Consider the following 16,273-nt stretch of genomic DNA (forward strand, 5'->3'; position numbering starts at 1 on the left):
TGCTCAGTTTGCAAACTGCATTGTTGGGAGTGAACTGTGCCATTGAGATGTGGATAAGTCAGGCAATAAACAGGGGTAAAGCGTGTCGTTTCACACCTGGATTGTTGTTTTTTGGCGACTGAAATGTGAAGCACACTATAGCCAAGGGTCCTTCAACTTGACTTTGTGAAGCACACGGTTTTAGGCGTGTTTAGGCGATGTTGCCCGTGTTTATTGGGCTTTTCAATAGTCGAACTGACATGCAGCTGATACTCCAAGCCCAGGCCAAAACACCAGACGCGTGCACAAACTTGTCAGTGCTGGACAGATTCCCAGCCGATGTCGCACTAAGCAAAATAAAGCCCATTTACAATTTATGTAGGAGAATTGTTGGTCTGACAAATGATCGAATGCCTGCCACGCTGTAGCATTCAGCCACAGCGTTGCGAGCTTGTAAATGTGTAAGACGAGGTGCAGCCAACTAATCACTGGTATAGTGCAGGGTGGCATTTATAGCTCTTTCATACCGTAAGGCCAAGGTCAGGCTTCCACAAAAGATATGGAAAGGAAAGGAAGGCCACTTCATAGAAAATGTCAAAAAAAAAAGGATTCAGCAATTTCAGAAGAAAATTACGGTCCACAAGGAAAAGTACGCTTTTTCAATTTCAAACTTTGGCTAATCTGCCCATAACTCATTTCAACAAACACCAGAGCTGAGACTGAAGTAGATGATTATTTTTTAAAAACACATAAATGATCTTCAAATACTCTTACACTACATAAGAACTTGTATAGTTAAGAATGCTAACATCTTTCTGGATATGCCTTGATGCCTGTAATCGCTAAATTCCTAATAAAACAACCGATAGTGTGTGCCCCAAACATGACACATCAGGACAAAATTAGATGACATCACAAAAGAGGGGCAATCCATAACCTCTGAATAATAATGAGTAAGCTGTGGTGAAGCTCTGAGCGTGACAAGCTAAACGACAGTCCCAGCATCACTAATCCAGCGGCCGTGACAATGGCACATTAGCGCTAGGCACCGGCCCGTCGATTCTACATGTGTGTGTTCGCTGTGGGCCCCGCGAAGACCACGAGAGGCCGCTTTACATAGATCACCATCTGCAGCAAAAGGAATACTAATACTGCTGCAATCCCACTGCCGGTGCTAATGACGCGGCGAGGAGCACGCGGGCCTTAGATGAAACTCCGCCCGGGACAGGACCTTCTCTTCAGCCTTCACAAAGTCGTCAATGGCCTTTAAAACACTGTCAAACTCATGCTGTGCTGTGGTGTAGCTTTGTGAAATCAATGTTGGAAAGTGATAAACTCGCTCTGAACGGAGAACTCAACACTTAAAGGTTGAATGGACGATTTTTTTGGCCCAAATCTGAGTCTTATTTCCTCGTGACGTGGACTGCCGATTAGTCCTGCCACGTATCAATCATAAAACGCACCAACCGCTCACCTGCAGCCACGTGTGTCCCAGGAGAGCAGCACGTTTCCGCGTGTCTAAGCGCATTGATCTATCATAATATAGTTCCCTCAGTGGACGGGACAAAATGAAGACGGAGAAAGACTGTTTGAGCTGACTCAGAAGAGACGTAAATCTACGGGAGACGAGAGATGCGATGCGATCCGTTGCGCTAATAAACAAACGCACGTGTGTGTTGTATCAGTCCACACGGGGGAGTGCGCATGCGCACTTCCGCCTGCGTTCTCAAATTGCCGAAAAATCGTCCATTGCGCCTTTAAGGGTGGGATTTGTTTTCACTTTCAGAAATAAGCCTGGCTAAATGGCAGCGTTACTACACACAAATCAAGTCCACGGCATGTCTATGTACAGTACTAAAAAACAACAAGCACAGGCAGCACAGACAATTTTAAGGAACTAAAAAGAGCAATTTCAAAGCATTTTATTCAAAGAAATTACAGCCAAATGTCAAAAAATTAGGAAAATAATGTATGTTTCCTTTATAACTATGGACCAGTAGATTCACTCTGTCACTGCATCCAACAGATCAGTTTGTGGATGCAAAACAACTTTCTCCAGCTGAACTTTGTCCCACAGAAACAAAGAGAAAGTGTTAGCGGTCACCTCCAGAGTCTCGCTCTAAAACCTAAAAACCAAGTTAGAAATCTGGGGGCAATAATGGACTCAAACTTGGAACTTTAATAGCCACATCAAATCAATAACATCTGCAGCTTTTTACCATCTAAAAACATTGCCAAAATAAAAAATATAGTGTCCAAACCAGATTTGGAGAGACTTATCCATGCATTTGTCTCCAGTAGATTAGACTGTAACGGCCTGCTCACTGGCCTCTCCAAACGAGCTGTAAAACAGCTGCAGTACATCCAGAACGCTGCTGCTCGGGTCCTGACTAGAACCAGGAAGTACCATCACATTAGTCCTGTTCTCAGGTCTCTGCACTGCCCCCTGTGGCTCAGAGAATAGACTTTATAGACTTTAAAGCAGCTCTGCTTGTGTACAAGTCTCTCCATGGCCTAGCACCAAAGTACATCTTGGATATGTTAGTGTCATATGAACCATCTCGGACTCTGAGGACCTCAGGGACCGGCATCCTGCTGGTGCCAGAGTCAGGACTAAACATGGACCAGCCTCCTGCTGGTGCCAGAGTCAGGACTAAACATGGACCAGCCTCCTGCTGGTGCCAGAGTCAGCACTAAACATGGACCAGCCTCCTGCTGGTGCCAGAGTCAGGACTAAACATGGACCAGCCTCCTGCTGGTGCCAGAGTCAGGACTAAACATGGGGAATCTGCATTTCAGTTTTATGCAGCTAAAATCTGGAACAGTCTTCTTGAAGATGTGAGACAGGCTTCTACTCTGACAATGTTCAAATCTAAGCTAAAAACTGTTTTGTTTAGCTGCGCATATGACTGAAAGGATTTTTTCTTTGCACTCTTCTTTTTGGTTTGTGATTTTATTAGTTTAGACAATCAGTTGGATTGATAATTTTTTTATTTTGTTCATTTTATTGTATTTCTGTTTCTGTAATTTCTTTGTGATTTTAATGCATTTTTCCTGCTGTGTGAAGCACTTTGAATTGCCTTGTGTATGAAATGTGCTCTACAAATAAACTTGCCTTGCCTATAACACAATAACCGCTCTTATATGCTCCATTTTAAGCGTATATATTTTATATTGCGTTTCCCCACACATCATTCCACATAAACATTCCATGTGTCGAATTCACATTATTCTGCAAGTTGCCATTAACTGTTCTTACCTGGTTAAATAAAGGTTAATAATAAATAGTGTTGTCACTATACTAAAATTTCAAACTTGATTTCGAAACTAAGGAATATACTGGATTCTTGATACCATGACATGATGATAATTTAAAAAAGGATAGTTTTTAGTTTATGGTTTTAGACAATAGACAATAGACAATGTAGTCTTAGACTAGTTCTGATTAGGCTCAAGATTTTTCTAAAACTGTGCAGGAAAGGTCACATTTTTAGTATTGATACTTTGGATACTAATCATCTACTTTTGACACCCTACTAAGAAGCAGTACTTTTACTTCAGTGTGTTCCGGCTTCAATTCAATTTGATTCAATTTGACTCAATTAAATATACCCAAAATCACAACAGCAGTTGCCTCACAGGGCTGAACAATATTGTTGATTTTATCAGAAAATCAAACAATGAAACGGTGATTAACCTGATCTGATATTAAACACTTCTTCTTCTAACACAGGAAACTGATTGCTGGAACTCAGACCTCTAGTATACTGTCTGAGGTAATGCTGTTCAGAACAAGCACAATAAATAAATGCATTTTTATCAAAAAATAATAAAACAATATCAAGGTACAATCTCAATTCAATTGATTCAGTGGCCTTTCAGGCAGTACAAATAGGAACTAGACATGAGTTGATTAAAGACCAAGTCGACTGTAAGTCAAAAGCCTGGTCCATTAGCTTGTTCAGGCCACATGCTGTGTACTGCTATTTCCAAGATATGAGAGGACAGTCTGTGACATAGAAAGACACAGTAAGTGTCTATACAAAATGTTTAGACTACAGTCATACTTTCCTTTTACAACAATCTATTTCTGTTTTGCATCTCCTCGAATGTGATGTTATTGTCAGTTAAAGTGCATAATTATGTTGAAGTTGGTTGCACTTTGAGTTCTATGGAGGTGTTTTAAAACAAGCTGTAAGTGGAGGTGAGTGAACCGAGCCAACAAACTAGTTCAGAGGGGGCAGCTTGGGAGTGTTATTGACGGCCTTGTATTGACGTTTCATTTAGCTTGCTTTTCCAGGCATTAATTTTGCCGTCTAGTTTAAGCTAAAGGCGTTGTGCAATGACTGACGAGGATGGCTAAGGAAATTGATGGCATGATTTGAAAGTCCACAGAGTTTGTACCCAGCCTAAACTACACCAACATAACATGGATTGTAAATCAATTTAGCCCAAAACGTACACAGCAAGCACAAACCTTATAAAAGCTTCACCTGCCACCTTCATGCATCATAACACACAAATTAAAGCACAAAAGAAACTGGCACTTGACTCCAATTGCCCTATTGTTGACATTGAAGATAAGCAACTACATTGCTGTTTAGTGCTTCACAGGCAATGTAGCAGGCACTGGTTAGACATTTAGATCCTCACATGATGATTACAGCCATATTAGCTCAAGGCTAATGCAATGTGTTGGAAAAGGAGAGTAGAGCCACGTTTATGTAGAGCTGCTTCAATAGTTTTTAAATTTTGAACTCTCTATGATTTATTAGGGCATATACTAAATTAACAGAATGTAATTAACCTGCATTAATCAAATAACTATGTAATTTGAGTTAGTATGAAAAATATTGTCATTGACTTTCAGAGAAACGTCGAAACGTCTCGATTTATATGGACGAATGAGGGATTATAACGACTCATATTGCGTTTTTAGATGTACTGCAACCACATTCCAAGGTGTGAGCGTGAACCTTTGACTTAACATTACCGGTACATATTAAAAGGTTCCTAATGAATATGAACTCTACATCTGCTTGAAAGAATTGGTTCTCCTCTTGAGTGGAAGAACTGGTTCTCCTCCTGAGTGGACGTAACCACATTGTTTAATCAGTTTTTCACTGTCGCCCTCCGAGACAACCGCTGTTGTGATTTTGGGCGTTACAAAAATAAATTGAATTGAATTAATGTTATCATTAAATACATGCAATATCTTGGCTACATGAATCACTTGGCATTACCTTGTTTTGTGCAGTTCAACTTAAGTCAAGTGTGATCAAATAAAAATGTTATAGCGCAATGACAAACACAATTATTTGACCTCTAGCTTAGCGCCGTCAACCTCAACAAGAGATTGAAAGGTTTGCCAACATGGAACAATGAAGCAGGGCCCTGGCATTAGAAGTGCACATCTTTGCTACGTTCCATTTCCATTCTGACCCGGGGCTCTTTCACTCAGAGGCTGATGTTCAGTCATTGGTTGTTGTGCTACTTACCCAGCCGTGCCCATGACTTGACTTACTGCACAAATCCTCAGGAATGGTAATAATGATCCACGTAATTCATTTAGCTCCAAACTGCTCCAAAGCAATGTTCAATGATTATGCATGAGCAGCAATGGAGACTCCGAGTGGCTACAGTCACGCCAATAAACAACCGAGTGAGTCTACCACTTGGATGCACTCAATAGGGAATAAAGTGTAATATTCCATTCCCCGTTTTCAGGCCGGCAGAGAATGGGAAGCTGGAATTGCAATTGGCGACGTTGCTTGCGTAAAGGTTAAGAGACACAGAGTATCGAATGGTTATGCATCATGACCTCATAAGAAACGGCAGAGTCTATATACCACAACAATTCAGGGAAACATATGGATTTAAAATACTCAAATCCTTTCAGGCTATGCACTAGGTCTATATATTTACACTGACTTTATTACACTGATACAATATTCATGAGGCGCTGTAGTCCTTGAGGAGAATAGGCCTTAGGAGCTGAGCAGTGATTTGTCTTCATAAAGTCAACGCTGGACGTCCCGAGGAACGAACTCATATGGCTGTTGCTGCAGTCCTATCATTGAAGAGCCGGAGCATTTATTCATTCATTCATTTTCTATCACTTTTTTCATTAGGGGTCGTGGGTGACTGGAGCCTATCCCAGCCTATCCTGGGCCTCAGGCGGGGCACACCCTGGACAGTGGCCAAACCGCCGCAGGGCCAGTTTTTAAGCATAATATTAAAAAATTTTCATAGTGTCTAAAAAAAAACCCAAAATGGACGTCATTGGGCAGTTATTCATTGCTTCATTCCTTTTGTTTTGAATCAGTGATCAAGCTGAATTACATTTGTTTCCATGCATTATTTCTTGAAACACATCGGTGCATTTTTTTTATTAAATAGGCCATGTTTGAATAAAGGCTTTTTCTTCTCAACCCGTCAGAGTATAAATATAAAAAAAAATTGAAATTACCAACATCAAAAACTCGTTCAAAGAAGTCTAAATATTGCATTGTAAAGGGGAAGTTGTCCAAAGTAAATTCAGACTTCCTCCTGTCACGGCACATTAGCTTCATGCTCGTCATTTCTGACACAGTGAATCATATCTTTAAAACCATCATGTCCTTGGTGAAACGTCTCTTTACAACAGTCAGTCTGTGTCTTCGGCCCGTGTTGACCGATGCCAGACATGAAGCTGGTTCAGAGCCATAATGTTGCCATAAGACCATGGCACAGCTGGTGGGTGCTGAAGGTCTCTGTAACACTAGATCTACCTTTACTAATGCCATTCAAAGAACAGAAGAGGAATCATGCATAATTGATCTTGAAATAGGATCTATAATTTCTGCCTGAATAAGATATCGTACTTGGACACGTTTCAAAAGGCACTTCACACATGGCGGCAACAACAGGAGATGGATGAACCAGCGAAAACAGCAGAGGGACGGGAAAAAAAAAAGGTGTTTCATTTTTAACTCCCCGGTTGGCTTTGTCAGCAATGTAAGACCGCAACAGACCTTTTACCAGACTGTAATTCACAAGTATCTAAAGGCCCAAATACACTCCCACACATAAAAATGACTCTGCGACAGGGGGTGACAGCTGACAGGAAGTGGAGCGTTTATGCTTTGAGATAAGGGAGGCGGCGGGGAAAGGAGAGCAAACTGCACACTCTCCTCTGTCCTTATGGCTGGTTATTTGCATCTCATCAGCATACTTTAAATGAACAAGCGCCATCTCATCACTTTGCAGACACACATAGATGCACACACAACACACACACACACTTGCGGACAGGAAGCAAGGGCAGAAGCAGCGTGATCACCTGGAGCGATAACGGTTGGACAACTAGAAAGGTAGCCTAGAGATATCTTCTAAAGAATAAAAATAATGCATTGTGATGTCTTGTGTGTCCACGACGTCCTAGAAAGATGGAGATTTAAAAGAAAACAGGCACACCAAGGCGGTCCCATCCATGTTAAGTCAATCTTGTTTATAGTTTTGCATACTGAGTGCTAGGCTACTGACAGTGTATTCAGGTTGCAACCGCACCCACAAACATGGGCAGCACGAGTGGCATGACTGCAGGCAAAACTGTCACATATTGCATATTCCCAAACGTGTCTAATTTACACAACTGTTATCGACAAATGAAAATAGATAATAAGACTTATTTTCCCCTATAAATGAAGAAAATGTCAGGTGTTCCTTGTGTAAAAAATTTGGGGATTGATGAGTTTGAAATAAGGAATCCTTTTTAGACCTCAGCGCTACTTCCTGTAACCTGCTTTTTCAGGTTTGTGTGATGGAAGAAACTGCAGAGGAAAGCCCCTGTTCTACCTTGTATTTGTTCCCGTTTTGGGGGAATATTAGTGCGTCATGTTATAGTAACCTGACTTACACAGAAGACCAGAGCAACCACAGACTTTCAGGGACAGGCAGCCTCAAAACACAGGAACAAGGAGTGCGTAAGCATTAAACAAAACCATGCAAAACAGAAGATGAGCAGTGGAAAGAAAATCTACGACAAGATCCGAAAGAGCTTCTCGTAAGCGCGGTTTCAGTTTTTATAATATATTTATTTAGCGCCAACCGTAGGTAAACACGGCTTGCATTTTTATCCACATAATCTTTGGTCTGTTAGTTCACCACCATTTTCTAGAAACATGATCCTGTGCAGACCACACCCTCTTAATCAGGTGATAGTAGATAGTACGGTTCAAGTTTATTCCAGCAGATGAAACCTCTGGAGATGCTGTGTGCTCTGGGAGGTGAAAAGCCAGCGTGCTCCTCAACGACAGCTCTCCTATCTACCTGTGTTCCCACTCTTTATTTATTGGACAAGCTTTTCATTATGACCCCCCATTCTGCCGCTGCCTTCAAAGCCTTTCAGAACACCAATGAGTGCTGGGAATGGAGACGGCGGGATGCCAATCTCAAGAGAGACTTTGGTTTTGGTGCAGACAAACAGATTAAGACTATTGTGGGGAGTGTGTGCGGGCGACACTCACAAGGAGACGTTTATCCTGCACTGAGGGGCTCCTGGCGTCTGATCCTCTCTCCAGCACAAACACCAAGGCAGGGTTCTGGGCCAGACCGTGGACTGGAAGCTTAATGCTTATAGAGATAACCTTTCTCTTCACAACGTTTTGCATTGTAAGATTTGTCTAAAAATGACTTATCTGCGGGCTGCGAATAGCTCCTTTAATTGTCAATTAGAAGAGAGAAGCGATTTGATCCGTGTCCTTTGGTATCGCCCCATGGACCAACGTGAATCCACTGAGACCAAAGGCAAACGTAATGCTTTGTACAAATAACAGTAAAATAATAAAATTGCATTACGGTTTATCTAGTCATGTGAACTTCTACGATGTGAAATAAATGACTGTGATCATATAGGGCTTTACATTATAACAGGAATCGTCCGACTTTCTCAAGAAATTGTACGCCGTCATTTCCATCTCTACAATCACAATGCAATTACGTCCATTGCCCGGCAGCTATCATTGGTTTAAAATCCAACAATGTACATATAATGGCGATATCAAGTTGAACATTTAAACCTTCCGATTGGGCCCTCGGGTTTCCTTACACGTTGTTATTATTAGTAGAAGTGATTTCACCCTGTGAGCCTGCAGTCCGGAACAGTATGTGACAGGGATATATTGAGCTCTATACATATGTTGCGCAGGGCTGAGGGTGCACCGATAATAAGGAGCGTCGCATTTTTGCCGTGGATGTGTCGCTGAGGTCGACGCCGCGGACATGTCAGGATCCTCTCCGTACGCGGCCCGTTCAATTATGGTGCTCAGCGTGTCTGCGTGCGCGGCTCTCTATGTCAATTATTCAGCGGCGGCGGCAGCATTAGAAAATACGTGCATCTGACTGGGTATCCGCCTAACCACATGGCTTTGATGTAGATACCGTATTTTCCGGACTATAAGTCGCACCTTTTTTCATAGTTTGGAGACTTATATGTGATATTGTTGTAATTTTCACACTGGCAACCGCATGTCACATTTTGATTATTTTCACACTGACAACCACAAGAGGGCGCTCTAGGCTCTAAGAGACGCAGAAGAAGAATCAGCACTTCATCTTCCTCTGGAGTTTGTTCTTTATGCTATAGTTATCTGAATAACTGTTCATATGTTACGTTAACATACCAGACACTTACCACAGTTCGTTGTCTGTGCCTCATGTAGCTGAAGGTGTTAGCGTTAGCATATGTACACCTATTCACCATGTTCTCTCATCTGTTATATTAAATTGCATTTCAAGAGTAAATGTCTGTTCTTGGTCTGGGATTTTATCAGATAAATTTCCCAAAACTTATACTCCAGTGCGACTTATAGTCCAGAAAATACGGTACTTGGTGCATTGCTTTTGCCCATTGGTACTGATGTGCAAACTTAAGCTGGATTTTTGCCCTTCTTTTTCTTTTTAAAAACGTCACTGGTAACCAACTCTTCTTCTTCTTCTTCTTCTTCTTCTTCTTCTTCTTCTTCTTCTTCTTCTTCTTCTTCTTCTTCTTCTTCTTCTTCTTCTTCTTCTTCTTCTTCTTCTTCTTCTTCTTCTTCTTCTTCTTCTTCTTCTTCTTCTTCTTCTTCTTCTTCTTCTTCTTCTTCTTCTTCTTCTTCTTCTTCTTCTTCTTCTTCTTCTTCTTCTTCTTCTTCTTCTTCTTCTTCTTCTTCTTCTTCTTCTTCTTCTTCTTCTTCTTCTTCTTCTTCTTCTTCTTCTTCTTCTTCTTCTTCTTCTTCTTCTTCTTCTTCTTCTTCTTCTTCTTCTTCTTCTTCTTCTTCTTCTTCTTCTTCTTCTTCTTCTTCTTCTTCTTCTTCTTCTTCTTCTTCTTCTTCTTCTTCTTCTTCTTCTTCTTCTTCTTCTTCTTCTTCTTCTTCTTCTTCTTCTTCTTCTTCTTCTTCTTCTTCTTCTTCTTCTTCTTCTTCTTCTTCTTCTTCTTCTTCTTCTTCTTCTTCTTCTTCTTCTTCTTCTTCTTCTTCTTCTTCTTCTTCTTCTTCTTCTTCTTCTTCTTCTTCTTCTTCTTCTTCTTCTTCTTCTTCTTCTTCTTCTTCTTCTTCTTCTTCTTCTTCTTCAAAATTCCAAATTACACCAGAGGATGTGCAGACAGTTCCTAAATGGAGCAACTCCTATCATGAAGATAAAATGTAACTGTATAACCACTTAACATGTCAAAAAAGATTGTTATTTTACAAAAAGGTCAAAGCTGGCAATTGTTTTCATACACTTCTACTACTGAATCTTGCTCTCTGCGGCACAAAAGACTTATTGCGTAGCTCATTTTGGACTTTTTTTCTTCTTCTATTGCCTTACCTTGCTTGTTGATCATCTAAATGTTGTTTCCCGTTTTTATCTGATTATAATGAGCCTATTGAAAGAATCAGAGGAAACATACCGGCCTCAATTGCTCACATAACGCAAAAACAAACATTGCAAACCACAAACATTACAAACCACTATTTGGCTGCCGACTTCCCTTACGCCTTCTAATATTTCCGCGTCGTGTTGTGTCGTTACATAACTGTCGGTTCAGCGAAAAGGAAGTTGGTTTTGCAGAGCGCCCAAATGAAGACATTAGCTGACGCCGAAGACGCATAAAAAAACACATCAGCTTACACCCGAGGCTGAGCCAACAACAAACATCCATCTTTCCTTTGTCAAACCAACATTTCCATCAAGTGTTTTCATTGTACGGGGACGATTGTCAGAGCGGGTCGTCTCTGGAAGGCAAAAGATCGCTTTGCTTTTAGAGAATATTCTCTTCGATTGAAGTACTTCCTGTTTGGGACAGTTTAGCGTGGTAGTTCAAGTGGACGATGGTGGGACAAGCAGTGACATAAATGAAACAGAAAGCAATGAAAACACATCCAGCAGAGAACGCTTGCATTATTCTCATTACAGTGAAAGGAAAACTATAATCAATTCACTCTCCACATCATGTAAGAAACATATCAGAGAATTAAACCAAAAAAATAACTAGCAAGAGACTGCTACCCGGCGAAGCTCTGATAAAATATGCACACAGCATGAATAAAATAGTAAGGAGGAGAAGAAAGGGCGGATGTAACTTTCAAAAGTATATGCGTGGACCAGCTCATGAGCCATTCACTTAAAGGGTGATATAGGCTGGCGCAGAACAGAAGGCCACTGCTAATATTGACTGTAATTCAAGCTGTGGGCTGTGGCTGGATAGAATATTAATTTAGCGTGCGTCTAGTGATGTTGTATGCCGTTTGAGGACATTCCGTGGTTTGCCAATATCACGGCGAGACGAGGCGCCGCAGCTGCTTCATTCATAAACACTGTGGCGTCCGACACTGGAGAGTTGTGGCTCGTAACGCTGGCAACGCGTCAAGAGTTGTAAACGTTTTTGTGAAGTCGCTTGTTGTGGTTGATCTGGTCGGTCAACAGGTTGGGCGGTGTAACAGTAACAAACTAACTAACTAAAATATAGAATTACTCAAGTAAAAGTATCACATATAAAAAATCGACTTAAAAGTATAGAAGTATTTTGCAGATATTCTTGATAACTCTTAAAGAGTGAAATTTGGTGATGTTGATAAAGAATTGTCCAGATTATTTTGTCAAATTATTTCTTGTTTTTGTTTCTAGACTTTTTATATGTAGTCTATATTTTTGCTTGCTCGAAGTCAAGACTTAAACTCAAAACTGTTGGACAGAAAGTCACCCTAAACATGCTAATAACAGTAACAATAATGTTATATCATGACAGGGTTAGCACTTACGTTTCCATTGTTTCAACAAAAAAAAATGGAGTAGAACGTACAGATATCTGCACTCTGCATATGTTGTGAAGTAAAAGTAAAAAGTATCCACTGTCAAATGTACTTTGTCTCAAAAGTACAGATACCTAAACCTTTTACTTGTACTTCATTACTTCCACCACTGTTATTTGGTGTTGAAATTTAGTCTATTGTTTATTTTTTTTGTTCATATTTATCATCGAAGTATCAACATCGAGTTTATATGTTTGTAGTGACAATACTAATTGTACTAACTCTCATTTCTAAAGTCTGGCCTATGCGTCACAGAGGATTTCTCCCGTTAGTCAAAGATGCATTATGTTCTCAAACTGAGGTTGTAGTACTGCTGATAAGGTCTCAAACCTCAAACAGGCCACAGAAGATTAAATAATAATAGGACACCGAGGGATATTGATTATTATGTCAAACAAATTTCCCAAGGCTTTTTAATAAAGCATGGCCTAAGCTCGTTAAATCCAGGTCACAAGGACATGAGGTTTCACAATGATTTTCAATTGCATGTTTATACCAGCCTGTTGATTTTATTGTAAAGCAGCGACACACTCAATATGAAGCAATAGACTAAAGCGCTCTCAGACAAAATATGCTCCAATCAAACATGCTTTCATAACCAGAGTGCTCTCCAAAATATAACGCCAAAGGGTAAAACCATGAAACACACAACAGGCTGCTTGGGTTAAGGGCAAAAACAGTACATAAACGTTATTCATTCTTACTACATAGATGCACTGTAATACTGTAGTGTTTACTACATACATGCACTGTAATACTGCAGTGTTTACTACATAGATGCACTGTAATACTGCAGTGTTTACTACATACATGCACTGTAATACTGCAGTGTTTACTACATACATGCACTGTAATACTGCAGTGTTTACTTCATACATGCACTGTAATACTGCAGTGTTTACTACATACATGCACTGTAATACTGCAGTGTTTACTTCATACATGCACTGTAATACTGCAGTGTTTACTACATACATGCACTGTAATACTGCAGTGTTTACTTCATACATGCACTGTAATACTGCAGTGTTTACTACATACATGCACTGTAATACTGCAGTGTTTACTTCATACATGCACTGTAATACTGCAGTGTTTACTACATACATGCACTGTAATACTGCAGTGTTTACTTCATACATGCACTGTAATACTGCAGTGTTTACTACATACGTGCACTGTAATACTGCAGTGTTTACTACATACGTGCACTGTAATACTGCAGTGTTTACTACATAGATGCACTGTAATACTGCAGTGTTTACTACATACATGCACTGTAATACTGCAGTGTTTACTACATACGTGCACTGTAATACTGCAGTGTTTACTACATACGTGCACTGTAATACTGCAGTGTTTACTACATAGATGCACTGTAATACTGCAGTGTTTACTACATACATGCACTGTAATTCTGCAGTGTTTACTACATACATGCACTGTAATACTGCAGTGTTTAGCACTGTAATACTACAGTGTTCACTACATACATGCACTGTAATACTGCAGTGTTTACTACATACGTGCACTGTAATACTGCAGTGTTTACTACATAGATGCACTGTAATACTGCAGTGTTTACTACATACATGCACTGTAATACTGCAGTGTTTACTACAAACATGCACTGTAATACTGCAGTGTTTACTACATACATGCACTGTAATACTGCAGTGTTTAGCACTGTAATACTACAGTGTTTACTACATACATGCACTGTAATACTACAGTGTTTACTACATACATGCACTGTAATACTGCAGTGTTTACTACATAGATTCTGCATTTGAATAGGCACAATGTTAACATTGAAACCCAAAAAACAGCTTTATTCACATTTTATTCATTCCATTTTGGAAACGGCAAATATTGAATAAACATTCTAATTTCCTATAGTAAAATAAGAGGGTGTAGGTATTGGAAATGAGATAACAATAAAGCAGCCTGAAGCCACGTTTAGTCTGCAGGATTGTGTTACCTTTTTAAAAGAAACACAGGTCTATCAGGTATTTCCCACATAAAAGTTCTCTCATTTTGTTTATTTGGCCGGGATTTAATGAACATGACATAAATGTGCGTTTTACACCAGCAGACACTGGAGGGAAGGTGGGTGACTACGGCCCCACTGTGGCACCGGGCATTCCAGGGGTCTCCTATCCAAGTACTAACCAGGCCCATCTCTGCTTAGGTTCCACAATCCGACTAGATTGGGCAATGCCAAGTTGGTATGGTATACCTCTGATATTTTGGGGACTATTGCTTACGCCCGATTCGAAAGTCATTTGTTTAGAATGTTGAGTGGTGTTAGATCTCTCTGAAACCCATTGATACTAACATGAACATATTTGGACATGTTCACACTTGTGCGGTCCATTCAGACATTGATTCAGTCATTACATGTTACAGGATGATCGTTAGGCTGCCACAAGTGTGTTGTAAAGTGGTAATTCACATGTAACTCTGACTGTGCTGTACGACATGGGAAACTCACCAGACAGGGAGTTCAGCCCAGAGGGCGCGTCGCTGAATCCCACTCAAATACCTCCCTTTCCTTACTAGACCTGTCTGCCAAGAATAGACTTTATATTCCAACCTCCCGACAGAGTACACACTAAAGACAGAGTACACATTAAAGACAGTGTACACACTAAAGACAGAGTACACACTAAAGAGTACACACTAAAGACAGAGTACACTAAAAAGTACGCACTAAAGACAGAGTACACACTAAAGAGTACGCACTAAAGAGTACACACTAAAGAGTACGCACTAAAGAGTACACGCACGAGCCACGATTACGCAACATGCCCGGTTTACTTCAGGAAACGCACAGCTCACTTAAGACGCATGAACACCACGTTGAACAGTTCATTTACGTTCAAACCGAGGCCAATCACAGACTGGACCCGCTTTACCAATTCTCAAAAGTTTAACAGTCGGTCATAACGTGATTATAAAAGGTGCGCGCAGGCGTCGGGGAACTTCAAAGTGTTGTATTGTACGCCAGGTCCGGTGTAAACGCGCGAGCTCCCACCACCAAGCGGGACATGTACCTCTTTGATCTTCGCCCGCCTTTCCCGGGTCTCCGCGTCCGCCGGCTCGCGCCCCGTCGCTCCCGGCGGCTGCTGGTACTCGACCGCGGGCAAATGATTGACGTCCCGGCCGCCGAGACCCTTCGCCACCGCCTCCTTCTCGTTCAGGATGTCCTGCTGGATCTCGTCGGGCCGCTTCTGCAGCGTGTCCTTCGCCTCCAGCAGAGCCTTCTCGTGGTCCTTCCTGATCTTGGCCAGGACCTTCTCGTCGTTCGCGGCCGCCGAGCCCGAGTCGTTGCCCTCCGGGTTGCGGCGCGTGTTGGTCTCCACGGCGGACGAGTGGAAGAAAACTCCGCTGAGCAGCTTCGACGAGTCCGGCAGGAAGAAGATCGCGCCGAAGCACAGCGTGATGAAAGCGCTGAAGACCAGCAGCAGGATGAATTTCTCCGTCAGCCTGAAGGAGGTCGGGCTCGCGGACTTCCGATTCGGAGTCGTGGTGAAAGGTAAAAGAGTTGTTACTGGCATTTTTCCCCCTACTCTTCCTTTCAACAAACTCCGCGAAATGGATTCAACAGTTTGTCCCAAAAAAAAGGCGCGCGCTCAGTTCGCGTTCAGAGCCTGTCCATGTCGCGCGTGAGGAGACTGCGGGGAAGAGGGCACGCGCGCGCTCCGGTGAGAAGTTGCGGAGTGGAGCAGCTGTCCATAACGAAGACTCTCCGCAGACAGGCGCGAGTCCACAAGGCTCGCGCAGGAAGCCGCGGCGGAGGGCGTGACTGACGGCGGCGCGCGGCCAATCGACGGGCACCCGTGCGAGAGGGGTGGGCGTGTCAGCGTGACGACACAGAGTTAAGCCACTGACAGCTGCGGGACAACTTCTTTTCCCACCGGGCGGTTACCGTGATATACCGGCGTGCGGAGCCTTTAAAGTGGTGCAAATAAATACAGTTT

At 41.8% G+C, this 16,273-nt stretch overlaps 1 protein-coding gene across 1 annotated transcript in view; it reads right to left on the bottom strand.

The window, feature by feature from the left end:
* The window catches only part of man1a1 (mannosidase, alpha, class 1A, member 1), a 143,408-nt gene extending 127,535 nt beyond the window's left edge, over positions 1-15,873 (bottom strand). Inside the window, exon 1 of the mRNA XM_072443547.1 lies at positions 15,347-15,873. Coding sequence (XP_072299648.1) covers positions 15,347-15,850 — 504 coding nt within the window. The 5' untranslated portion in view covers positions 15,851-15,873. The remainder of the gene's footprint in view (positions 1-15,346) is intronic.
* Between the last annotated feature and the right edge of the window lie 400 nt (positions 15,874-16,273).

Source organism: Eucyclogobius newberryi, unplaced genomic scaffold (assembly GCF_026437365.1).
Source record: "Eucyclogobius newberryi isolate DKJ021-1_F unplaced genomic scaffold, fEucNew1.0.hap1 SCAF_1, whole genome shotgun sequence".
Taxonomy (NCBI): domain Eukaryota; kingdom Metazoa; phylum Chordata; class Actinopteri; order Gobiiformes; family Gobiidae; genus Eucyclogobius; species Eucyclogobius newberryi.